We start from the raw sequence: 12530 nt of genomic DNA, 5'->3' as shown, positions 1-12530 counted from the left end.
GCTAAGTCTGCAGCTACTGTATGCCCTCTTCTCCTCCAGTGATGAGGGCCAAGACAAGCTTCCTGCTGCTCCTTTGATGGGGCTTTTCTGCTGCTCCAAGTGATGTGAAATGAGGCTCAAATGGCCTCTTTATATAGGCCCCAAGGGGGCTGGTAAAAAAACCGACCAGCCTGTTACAGACTGGCCGACCAGTCTGTGGCTGGTCCAGCCCTAAAAGGGCACACCCCCCCAGGGCTTTTGCCCACACTTTCAGGGTCCTCTGGCCCTCCTTTCAAGGCAGGTCTCCAGCCTATAAAAGGCCTGCCTCGTGCCCACTGACAGCCACAGTTCCTGCTGCAGATCTGGGCCTGCACATCCTGCCATATCTGCGCCTCTGCCAGGCCCTCTTCCCAACCACGTGTCCTGTGCCGTACACTGCTGATGTCATCACGCCCTGCCAGGTCAGATCTAGGGCTTGCTGTCCCCGCCTTCAACTCCTTCCACAGGTTCCGTCCTTTGCAGCCTTCTTCTCTTGTGAGGTGCTGCCCATGTGGCAGCCCCCTCTCTTTTTCTTCTCTGGGCATCTTCTGCCCTAGGTCTCCCTCCCCCACGCTCTCCTCATTTGGGAGCTTACAGATGGGGAGGTGACCTTTCCAACACAGCGAGTGGGGTAGGTGAATCTGCGTGTATCCTGGTGGGTCAATGAAACCCTCCGCTGTGATGTGTAAGAAGTGGTCTCTGTAGAAGCTAAGCTTCACTGGGAGTTCACTCAGTCCCAACTAGGTCCGAAATGTGTGTAGCTGTAGTAAATCCTCACAGATAACCTGGTTGACCTCGTGTGATAAGAGGGGAGAAAACGGAGCATCCATGCTGTACTGGAAGCGAGGTAGTCTATCCATGTGGAGTCCCAATCGCTCAAACCATCTCTCTGTACGAGCATACCAGCACCTCTGGTCTCCTCCTGCTACAAGTGCCATAGAAGAGGATAGAGCTATTCATGGTAGCCTGCTTCGCCCCGAGGTATAATCCCCATATTCCCTAACTCGGTACAGATACGTGATGACCTGAAATGCAGCATCTAGCTGTAAAGGAGGTGACCCAAACTCAGCCTGAATGATCTGGTGAGAAACGGATGACTTACCACGAATCATCCGTGATAACATGAGAACCCGTAGCCGCTCCACACAGGCCCACTCTGTATCCGACAAGTCTGGCCCCCAACAAGGGTTGCCGTACATCCCCGCTGGGCAAACCAAGGAGTCAAAAAGCAACCCCTTGGTGTGTGGATCCTGAAAGTGCGAGCAGAAGCACTGCCTCTCTAGTCTGGCTAATGAAGCATACCCTCTACTCAAGCGTGCCTGCATCGCGGGTCTCATAGTGAAGCGGGGTCCTAAGAAGATAACCCCAAGATAAGTGTATGATGAAATTATCTCAACAGATGACCCCTCAAATGTAAGCTGCACCTGACGCATGATGGCTTGAGATGTATTGAAGATCATGACCTTGGTTTTACCCAGGTTGACCTTCAAATCATGAGACTCACAAAAGGACTATAGTGCGTTTAGGTGTCTCTGAAGCCCCTCTGCTGAGGAAGACAAGAGAGCCACGTCGTTTGCGTAGAGCAAAATCTGGATCAGCGTGCTCGCAAGAGAGCAACCTACACCCCCCTGTGTCTGCATCACTGTCTCAAGCTCGTCAATGTAGAGGCCAAACAAGGTAGGCGACAATGGACACCCTTGTTTAACCCCGATGGTGCTCATGATCTCCTCTGTCCACCCGGATCCTGCCCGAACTCTGCCAAAAACTCTCTCGTAAAGTACCATGACAGCCCAAATGATCTCCTGGTCATAACCCAAGTCCTATAGGTGCCGTATGAGGCGGGCTCTTGAAACCGTGTCAAATGCCTTACAAAAATCCACAAAGCAACAATAAACCCTCTGCTTCCGTGACCTTGCCTCCTCGATTATACATCTGAGCATGAGAATGTGGTCCATGGTTCCATGATCACGCTGGAATCAGGCCTATCCTGCTACTCTATGTCCTCGACACTCTACAAGTCTACTAACCTCGTAGTCAAGTACTGATGCATAAATCTTGAACATGACATGTCCAATCATAATGGTCATGTAGTTCTCCGGGCCCATGGTATCCCCTGCCTTGTGGATGGGTGAGATAGTGTTAATGGTCCAAGTGTGTGGAAATCCCATACAAATAGCTTCATTAAAAAGCTTTGCTAAGATCGGGGCTAGGAGGTTATTCCCATATGCAATGAACTCAGTGCATAGCCCCTCATGCTCCTTCGCTCGGCCATTATGAAGTTTCATTACGGCATCCTTTACCCCTCTTCTAGTGAAGAGGGTGTAGGATGTGAGACGAGGCATGTGTGAGAGGTTAGGAACGAACTGGCTGATTTGGGATGTCATAAAGTGTGCATGCATAATCAAACCAGATCTGAGTGTCAGTGAGTGGCGGAGGGGACCGTCCTTCTAGAAATCTCCACTAGAAGTCCTTAGAGTTGTTACTAAACAAAATATTCAGTAGCTCCCCCTCGTTTCGACAAACGAAGTCTAGTTTCTTCGTCTATACCAGTCTACGGTATTCGCGTAGTGTATCTGGTGCGCTCGGAAGACTGTTTTTGGTTTCGAATCTGAGTTAACAGCGTAAAGCCTTACACTCATCATCATACCAACTATTAGAGGGTACAATTCCAGGGGGTGGTAGGCGGGTGGAGCGGGTGGTGTGGGGGAAAGCGTGCAACCTCATGCAGTGGGCGGGTGACAAGGGCACCACGATCCTCTAAAAGGGGTATGAAGTCAATATAAGCAAGAAGTATGTACAGACGGCCAGAGTAAGAAGGTGAGATCAAGGCGTATATCGTGGTAGGTGGAGTAAGCACTGAGTGAGGTGGAAGGTGCTATGCGAAGGAAGGTGGAGATGCTAAAGAAAAGGTATGTATGATCAGCCCTTGGGAGGAGATGTCATGTGCACGGATTGGTATCCGACGTGTACTGGGTACACAAGACTAGCTCAGGTAGCCTAGGGAGGCTTAGAGCTAGGCAGGCTTGATTCTCGGGTTGAGTGGCAAGGGTACGAACCAGTTAGAGGTCTTCGCTATTTTTGGCGCTTGGGGCCCGAGTCTATATAAGGGGCCCAAAGGTTCAGTTCTCAGAGAGCCGAGGGGAGCAAGTCTCGTTCCCAGGTGCTAGGTCTAATCCTAGATTGAGTCGCAGACGCGCGCCTGCATCATAGCATGGCCTAAGGCCCAACTGCAGATCCCACGCTTCACAATGCCACCTGGTGGTATGGGACACCAGGCTGGTTGATCTGGTTGGGAGTTCGTGCCAGTAGCTCAGCTCGTGGCTCGGAGGGGATCACATCTTGTAGATGTCATGGTTGGGTGGTGAGCAGCCTGCTCAGTTTCCTCACGTTTGTGTGTTCTTGTGTTTGCTTGCAGATCAGAGGTTTTGGGAGTACTGGGGACGTGTCAGTTGGTATCAGAGACAACTCCTGAGGTAGGAACTTCTGTTTCAAATTTTGGACAATTTTTTTTCTCCAAGTATGCCCTCGAAATTCTTGTTTATTACCCTGCACATGCCTTATGGTTCATGGTTAAGGGTGGCGGATGGTCAGTGACAGGGACTCCAAGTTTACAAGTAACTTTTGGACACTTGTTTTTGAGAAATTAGAAACTACTCTAAGTATGAGTTCCTCAGATCATGAAAAATCCCGATGGCAGTACAGAGAAGGTCAACCAATTGGTTGAAGATATGCTTCGGGCATATGTTTCTAAGAGACAGTCTTCATGGGAAGATTATCTACCTATGATAGAATTTGCTTATAACAGTGCAAAGCATTCGAGTACTGGTTACAGTCCTTTTATGCTTATGTACGGGTTTCAACCTAAGTCACCAATTATGGTTGGGTTTAAGGGAATCCAAAATGATGCTGCAAAGACCTTCTTGCTAGATATGCAGGAAATGTTGCAGTTTGCCAAGGAGTCTATTAGAAGTGCCCAAGATCGGGACAGATTTTATGCTAATAGACATCGTTCACCTAGAGAGTTCTCTGAAGGAACGATGGTATATTTGCGAATTCTCGAGCCTAAGTACTGGTTTGGTTCCGAAGTTATCCCCTTGATACTGTGGTCCATTCAAGGTTATTATAAGACTAGAATTGCCTCCTGATGTTAAAGTACATCCAGTATTTCATGTCAGTAGACTGATAGAAGTATTGGGTCCGGATGATCAACTTGTTTCTCCTCAAGAAATAATAGAAGTTACAGATTTGACTTTTATTCCACACGAACCTGAGTGTATTCTTGAATTTCGCGAAAGACAAAGTCGTAATAGAACTATCACGGAATACAAGATCAAGTGGAAGAATCGTGTTGAGAAGGATACAACATGGGAGACATTACAAAACCTCCAGAGGACATTCCCGGGTTTTTTAGCGAACTCACGAGTGAGTTCTTAGAGGAGGGGAAGTATGTCATGTGCACGGGTCCGACGTGTACTGGGTACGGTAGGCTTGATTCTCGGGTTGAGTGGCAAGGGTACAAACCAGTTAGAGGTCTTCGCTATTTTTGGCGCTTGGGGCCCGAGTCTATATAAGGGGCCCAGAGGTTCAGTTGTCAGAGAGCCGAGGGGAGCAAGTCTCGTTCCCAGGTGCTAGGTCTGATCCTGGATTGAGTCACGGACGCGCGCCTGCATCATAGCGTAGCCCAAGGCCCAACCACAAATCCTAGGCTTCACAGTGCCACCTGGTGGTATGGGACACCACGCTAGTTAGGATCTGGTTGGGAGTTCGTGCCAATAGCTCAGCTCGTGGCTCGGAGGGGACATCTCCTATCCGGGATCACATCTCATAGATGTCATGGTTGGGTGGTGAGCAGCCTGCTCAGTTTCCTCACGTTGGTGTGTTCTTGTGTTTGCTTGCAGATCAAAGGTTTCGGGAGTATTGGGGACAAGTCAGGAGAGGTGCTACAGTGAAGTCAGTAATGCAAGATGTGAAGACAGGGGATCCCATGATGTAATCAACACCACTAGAGCCCCCCCCATGTGGAAAGCAAGTGAAACCACTAGAAGAGGCCATCTGTCAAGACCATTATAGATATGAGATCATGTATCCTACCGAGGTCTAATAGGGCCTGCCCATACGATGAGAATGGACCTCGCCTGTCAGCCGAAACCCGTAGCATACCTGCCTCCTCAAGGTCAATATCTAGCAGTAGAGTGGAATCATCTCTGAAGTCAAGAAGTGGTACCTGACGGCCTTGTCCTCACGTTAAAGTCCCCCACTAGGAGGACTTCTCCGCGGCTAGAGAAGTCAACGATGGACTGATAAAGGACAGCAACTGGGGATGTCTCATCATCACCTCAAATATCTCTCGCAAAGTGGGCCTCTGGTGTATCAGCCCACCCATGTCCATGCTGAAACTGTGGTGACTGTGGCATGAAAGTCTGGGACTGATGAGTCCGGAAACTGGTCGGTGACTGGGTGAACTGGGTGAGGAACGGAGATGCCAGTGGAATGGATGAGGCAGTCCCAACAGGGTGTGGGAGTGCGGGCTGACTGAGAGGGAGAGGAGAGTGAAGCGTAATGCGGAACAGTGTATGACACCTCCGAAGTAGGGGTCATAAGTGGTGCGAGAGCTGTAACAAGAGAGGAGGGGAAGGGAACAACAACCGGCGCCATGGGCATGAGTATGTCGCTGATTGTAGATGTAGAGGGAGCTGAGAATGGAACTGGCGCTGAGCCTGAAGCAGGGGCTGAATTCGAAGTAGAGATAGAGATAGAGGGAGCTGAGGCTGGAGCTGAAACCGAAACTGAAACTGTAGCGAGAGCTGAGGTTGAGGTAGAGATAGACGCTAAAGAAGCTGAGGCAGGTCCTGTCTTTGCCTTGCTGTCTACCCCGAGTCCACTTTGGTTGTAACGTGTGTTCACATCCTCCAATTTCAGTTTTGCTTTTTTTTTTTTTTTTGTCGTCTTTCTTGGCTTTGTCCCCCATTTCTCCTGGACCCCTTTTTTTTTTTTTTGGGTACAGGTCTTAGTGTCCGACCGGGAGCGGGAGCACCGGCTCCCCCCATAATGGGAGGCACGTCCTGTGCGAGGTGGTCGCGGGGTGGAAGCTTGAGGTGGAGATATAGCCAAGAGGTGGAGAAGGAGAAGCTAAGATGGCGAGGAGTTTTTTTTTTTTTTTTTGAAGGGAGGTGGCGAAGGTGGCGAGGGGCTGACGCGGGAGCAGGAGGACCAAAGAGGGGGGTGGCTAGGTAGGCTAAGCGTAGGGAGGGGGGTAGGGGGCGTAGGCGTAGGATGAGCGTAGGCGTAGGGGTTGGGCTGAGCGTAGGGCGTAGGTGTAGGGGGTGTAAGGGTATTGTAGGATGAGAGTAGCGGGCGTAGGGGGCGTAGGCTGAGCGGAGCAGACTGAGTGTAGGCAGAGCGGGGTAGGCTGAGCGAAGGGGTAGGCTGAGCGGGGTGCGTAGAACGTAGGCTGAGCGGGGTGGGTATGAGTGTAGGCTGAGCGTAGGGAGGGGGTGGCTAGGTAGGCTGAGCGTAGGGAGTGTAGGGGGCGTAGGGAGAGGCTGAGCGAAGGGTAGAGCGTAGGGAGAGGCTGAGCATAGGGAGCGGGAGAGGCTGAGCGTGAGTGGGAGAGGCTGAGCGTAGGGAGCAGGAGACCTCACGGGTCTATGTCACGTAGCGCAGGAGGCAGCGATGGAGCAGCGTAGAGAGCAACATAAGGAGCAGGAGCAGGAGCAGCGATGGAGCAGCGATGGAGTCAGTGATGGGCAGCAATGGAGCAGGAGCAGCGATGGAGCAAGAGCAAAAGAGAGAGAGAGAGAGAGAGGCTAGGAAGTCAAGAAATGGTAGAAAAATGTAGAATCCATGAAGGCTTTCATTCATTCATCATCACTAAATGAGACAAGTGAAGTACAAGCCTTACACGCTACACACTTGCACCAAGTGTATATGGGATAAGTCCCATAGTGAACGTGGCACTCACACATGCCTTGTACTAGATCTCCTAGTACTACACACCAACACATCACATCAACACACTCTTTGGCTATCATATCTCCAACACCATTGTTTGGCTTCGTTTGTTTGGCTTCGTTGTTTGAGGACATAGGAAAGTTGGTTTAGCTTTGCTCCTGTGTTGGAGCAAGTCACCAAACTTGTGAGCTTCATCACAGGAAAGCCATGTCTTTTGGCATTGTACAGAAAGCATAGCACAAAGGAGCTAGTGAAGCATGCTCCCACAAGATGCATGCAGGTACATTGAGCTAGTGAAATTGTTGGACAGCAGAGTGTTTAATGGATTGAGAAGAATGGTTGTGAGTGATGAATAGCTGAATTTGAAGCCCTCTCGCACTTAACAAGCAAATGAAGTCGCATCCATCATCTTGGGGTCTTTGTTGGCAAAATGCAAATATAATAGTGGAAATTTGTGCACCAATCTTGAAGATTCTTCGATTGATTTATGAGCTCACGGATCAGATGGTGGAGAAACTTCAATCTATGGATGATGCTGATGCAAGAGGCTTGATGAAGTCAAAAATCTTTGTATTAGTCGTTGGGATATGATGCACTCTCCCTTACATGTAGCAGGCTTTGTTTTGTTTTTTCTAGCAAGAGGAAAGGGCCAAGGAAGTGACCGCAGAGATTAATAGTGGATGGATGAAAGTTACAGAGCACTACACTAAGTATAATATACAGCAACAGTGAGTCCTTAGTCATGAGGTAGATGTATACACATCAGAGGGGGGTTCATTTGTTCATGCCATTGCAAAAGATGAAAAGTCAGGGGTAAACCAACGTTTGACACAATGGATTGATTTTCAGTAGTATGTGAAGTGATATTCCCCGTATCAACGTTTCCCGGATTGCTGTTCCATGAATCGATACTTCACGGCACAAAAACTGGTTCTTCGTGTTAGTTGCTTCGCAGCGAGAATCGCGACAACTGTGCCAATTGGTGGGAAACATTTGGTGCCAGCACTCCTAAATTGCAGAGCTTGCAATACGGATTCTCTCTCAAGGAAGTTGTGCATTCCCTTATGAGAGGAATTAGAGCGCCTTTTCTCTTATACACGCTAAAAGAAGGAATAGGTTGAAGCCCTCCCACATGGAGAAGTTGGTCTACATACATACAAATCTCAGGCTCATTTCTAAGATAAAGGGGAGAGGTATGAGAAAATGGAGGTAGCTTTGGAGATAATCAACCAAGAGAAGGATGATGAAAGGCTGATTACTTTGCAAGAACTACAAGAGCCAGATAAAGAGACTTCCACTAGACGTGAGACAAGAGTGCAGGCTCAAGTTTTGAAGGGTCACATGATGTTTTGGATGCTGCTGTTATGGTTGATGATGATGATGATGATAATAATAATGATGATGGTGATGATGATGACGATATTGGAAATGACGATGATGAGGGAGAGGAAGAGGAAGAAGTTGAGCATTGAGACTCTAGGGCTAGCACACTGAAAATAGAGTCTCGACTTTTGTAGCCTCATTCCTATTTTGCAGCCTCATTTCTTTTTTGCCTAGGCATTAGAAGTTTTGAGATTTCAGCTTTGATGCTTGAAAGTTGAAAGTTGGAACTTGGAAGTTTTTCCTAGACTTCTCTTTTTAAAAGTTTTAAGCCTCGTGACTCTTCAATCCTTAATCATTGATGTATTTGGCGACTGATGAATCATGAAGTAACAAGTCTTTCAAGTTTCAATGATCAATCACAATGTTTGTGGATCTAGTATTGAAGATTCTATTATCTCTTTTATGGTGTATTTTGGAATGCTTTAGTAGTTGAGACTTGAAACTTGAACTTGTTAATAAAATTTTACGGCCGTGTATGTTTCAGCCAAGGGCATTTTTCCCCATATGCATCTTCTGTATGGAAATGTATGAAAAAACTATGATCCTAGCATAGGATAGTAGGAGCCCCAAAGGGGCCCCCAAAGACTGGCCTAATGACTAACGAGGAGACTGGAATAGGTGCCTTACAGGCAGCCTCAGCCGCCCCCAAGTCGGCCAGTAGCACTGGCTATTGCTGACCCTACCGGCCAACCGACTGGACTGGTCGGCCCTTTTGGCTTGCCCGTTGGCTGGTTGGAGAGGCATATGTAAGGGGCCTTTGCCCCACTTAATAGACATTCAGTTCCCCAACATTCCAGCCTTGTGCCAGCCCTTGTGCAGTGCAGCTCCTGCTCCAGAGACTGCCATACAGCAGCTGTACCAGATCGTGATTCCAGGAGAGGACTCCACGCAGCCTATAGCAGGGTTTGAACAGCCCGCACGGTTTGGGTGTTCTGTTTCAGCAGCTTTTCCGGTTTATCTTTCAGCTCTTAGGTTAGTGTTAAGGATACAATGGCCTCGATACTTTTTCCCAATGGAGTGGAAGAGTTGGGCCAATCGAGCCACTTCTGCCTTGTCATGACATGGTAGGGTTGATCCTTGCATTGCACCAGCTTGAAATTTCACACTTCAAATAGATCATAGAATGCTAGATGGATCATGATAGCATATTGGGAGAGAACAACAAACATGTAATAGAAGATCTTTATTAAACCAGATCCCACGTATACTCTCCGCAAAATCATGAGCGCATGGGGCTTTTTGCATGATAAAGCGTATGTTGTTGAGCACCTAATCAACAATGTTGCTCACCCATAAAAGCTTCCCCATATCCTGCGTCATCAAATCAAGGGAATGGACCACACGAAATCGTAATCTCTCATAGCCACATTACCCATGGCTTTTGAAACATGCACTCAAGCATGGGTTAGCTAGGCCTATTCCAAGATCAATTCTTCAAACACCGCAACAATAGCAAGGACTACATAGGGAGAGCTGGTGAGCTCACCTGCCAACCATAGATCCACTATGCCGGATCTCCCACCAAGGCCAATAACAAGCCCATGTCCTCTCCCAAGCATCTGCATCCCATACTACAAATACCCACCAGTCCAAATGTAGATATTGACGAAGCTTGCACTAGGTCCTAGTCTCCGAGGGAGTACATCCCCGTGCAATCGTCAAATATGAGCCCATGGCTCATATTTGAAGACTCACCCAAGGTTGTCTCTAACTTAAGGATACTCACACGCTGGATGTAGTGTTAACTTAACCATAGTCTAACTAACTCTAAGGGAGCCCTTTAAATGGGTCATGTGCTAGGACTTGACCTCATTCTAGTGCTAGCTCATATTATGTCCGAGGGGGACATAACATCCTCCCATCTTAAAACTACCTTATACTAGGAAATTCTGAGTAACAAACTCAAGAAATTACCCCTTGATGGATTCAACACTTTCCCAGGTGTTATCATCATCAAACCAATCCTTCCACTTGATAAGAAACTCAGGAATACTCATACTCCTAAGTGGTTGTTCCTAGTATTTGGTTCATGGGGGATATAGGTCAGAAGATCCTCCAAACGAACAAGGTCCTCAATTGAAACCAAACCATCATTTTCACCCAAAACCTCTTTCAGTCGACTGACATAAAGGCTAGATGCACCTTTATCCAGGTGGTAACTCTAACTCTTAGGCAACATCATTTGATTGAATAAATCACACGCAGATTGTTTGTAAACCATTCACTTCATTGGGTCTCACTACGCAAGGTTTCATGGACCTTGTTTACGGATGGTACAGGTTTGAAGATAGGTTGGAACAGGCCCCCAGGCAAGGTACTTTGTAGGATCCAAGCTTTCCTCAGTGTTTGACGGAGACAGCTAGATGGTCATCGCTCAGATGAATGATGGCCTCAATGTTGGTGACTTCATCGATGAACATATTGATGGTACTATATTGAACGAAGGTACTGGCATGTTCGTGATGAACTGTAGGTGTTGCACAGAACAAACCTGTGTTCCGGGATGGCTTGCATGTATGGAGCTAGAACTAGGAGAGTAGGAGCTGCGCAGTCATGGACCAAAGTTCAAGGACGCCTTTGACTTGTTCTTGAGATCTTCTCCATAGAAGCTAATAGAGCATCTACATCAACAATACATGGATGTTGGCCAACAATAGGTCAGGGATTGGAATAGAATGGTCACCTCCCAACCTGTGAGCTGCCATATGGGGACAACAAGGGGGACAATGACATGCAAAATAGGAGGGGATGAAGGGGGATACAAGAGGAGCTGCCATGTGAGCAGCAACCTAGCTGCCACATGGGCAGCAGGTATACTTCCTTCTGGAGCCTGCTCACATGGTGGGAAAAGGGTTTTTAAGGAAAAAACTAACTTCCATGATAAATATAATCTTTATGTCATTTTCAACCCTCAAATACTTCACAAAGTCTTTTTCCCACAAAACCATTGACCTCAAGAATTGTTCGGAAAAAATGGCAAAAAAAGGTGGGGGCACCTGCATTTAATTTCACAAAACTACCACAATGTCATAAGGCCTTTACATTAGATTTAGTTGCTTATTTTTAAGGTGCAGTTATGACGGGAAACTTTCCATGTGCGATCTTAAGCACATCGATTCGGATACATTAGAATTATGAAAGGGAGGGGCCAAACCTTACAGTGCCAGATCCTATGATGAAGACATAGGGCTCGGGCGCACCCGTGCTATCTTTGTGGTCATACGTAGAGTCAAAGCGCCAACCTTGCTTAGCGGCAAGTCTTGCATAATAATGAATTGCAACCTGATTAAATAACATGAAATCCAAATGTTACTAAATAGCATCAAAAGTACAAGTGAGGCATGGGATTCAGTTCCCGTGCACACCTTGTCTCCAAGCTGAGGCATTTTTCCGGTGCCCTCTCGAATGTCTAAAGCCTTGACGCCAGGTGCGCCGTCCAATTCGTAGAACTGAGGCGTTTTAGCTTCGGCATGAGCTTCACCTGCTATGGGGAAGAGCAGACAAGAAGAATGGGCTAAAGAGAAACCACCAAGCAAGTCCCTCCTGCTATACAGGGCGTCCGATTCAGTTGTAAGTTCTTCGATTTCCTGCTTCAAAGACTGCGCAAGAAAACGTTGAGGCAGCGGGCAATTGGAGAGAGCACGGTTGAGGGGCGAACCATAAACGGCTGTGCTACGGACATGCGAGGTGGAACCAACAAAACATGGCATGTAAGGAGGTGGAACTAGGGAAGCCATAGCCAGATTGATTCCCAAACGAATTGGATGGCTGAGATAGGGAATTGACATGTGGAGGGCATTCCCTCGGAGAATCCCCCACTCAGACACCTCCGGTTGGGTTCACACCATCCGCGCACTGGCTCGTCAAAGAGCTTAATGGGCTTGAGCAGGGCTCCCAAGCCGGACAAGAATGTTGCAGACTTTGCCGTGAGCTGGAGACGTCCGCCAAGTTGTGTGAACAACCCATTCCACTTGTTGGTGTCTCAATGGAGATCCTCAATACCTAGCCTGTGCCACCAGTTGGTGTGAACCGGGCCTCAGCGCTGTTGTGACACACAATGCGAGCAATGTGGCACATGAGGACAATGGCATGGGCAATGCAGGCATGATGGCACTAAAGCAGGGTGGAATCGTTGAGCTCATGTAACCCAATCTTCTTATAATGGCTGTCAATTAACA

General features: G+C 47.9%; 1 protein-coding gene across 3 annotated transcripts in view; it reads right to left on the bottom strand.

Moving 5' to 3' along the window:
- The window catches only part of LOC147901049 (FKBP-like peptidyl-prolyl cis-trans isomerase family protein), a 40249-nt gene extending 28066 nt beyond the window's left edge, over nt 1–12183 (bottom strand). The window contains exons 1-3 of one of the 3 annotated variants that reach the window (XM_087376124.1): nt 12011–12182; nt 11718–11836; nt 11512–11634 (exon numbers count right to left, since the gene is read on the bottom strand). In XM_087376124.1, coding sequence (XP_087232250.1) covers nt 11512–11634; nt 11718–11836; nt 12011–12140 — 372 coding nt within the window. In that variant the 5' untranslated portion in view covers nt 12141–12182. Of the gene's footprint in view, nt 1–11506; nt 11635–11717 lie in introns of all 3 variants that reach the window. The other 2 variants (XM_087376122.1, XM_087376121.1) reach the window with 2 other exon arrangements.
- Nucleotides 12184–12530: the final 347 nt, after the last annotated feature.

The sequence above is a fragment of the Dipteris shenzhenensis genome, chromosome 6, assembly GCF_047967505.1.
Source record: "Dipteris shenzhenensis isolate YYH24624 ecotype China chromosome 6, Dip_SZ_1.0, whole genome shotgun sequence".
Lineage (NCBI taxonomy): Eukaryota > Viridiplantae > Streptophyta > Polypodiopsida > Gleicheniales > Dipteridaceae > Dipteris > Dipteris shenzhenensis.
This window is presented reverse-complemented; position numbering and strand designations above follow the sequence as displayed.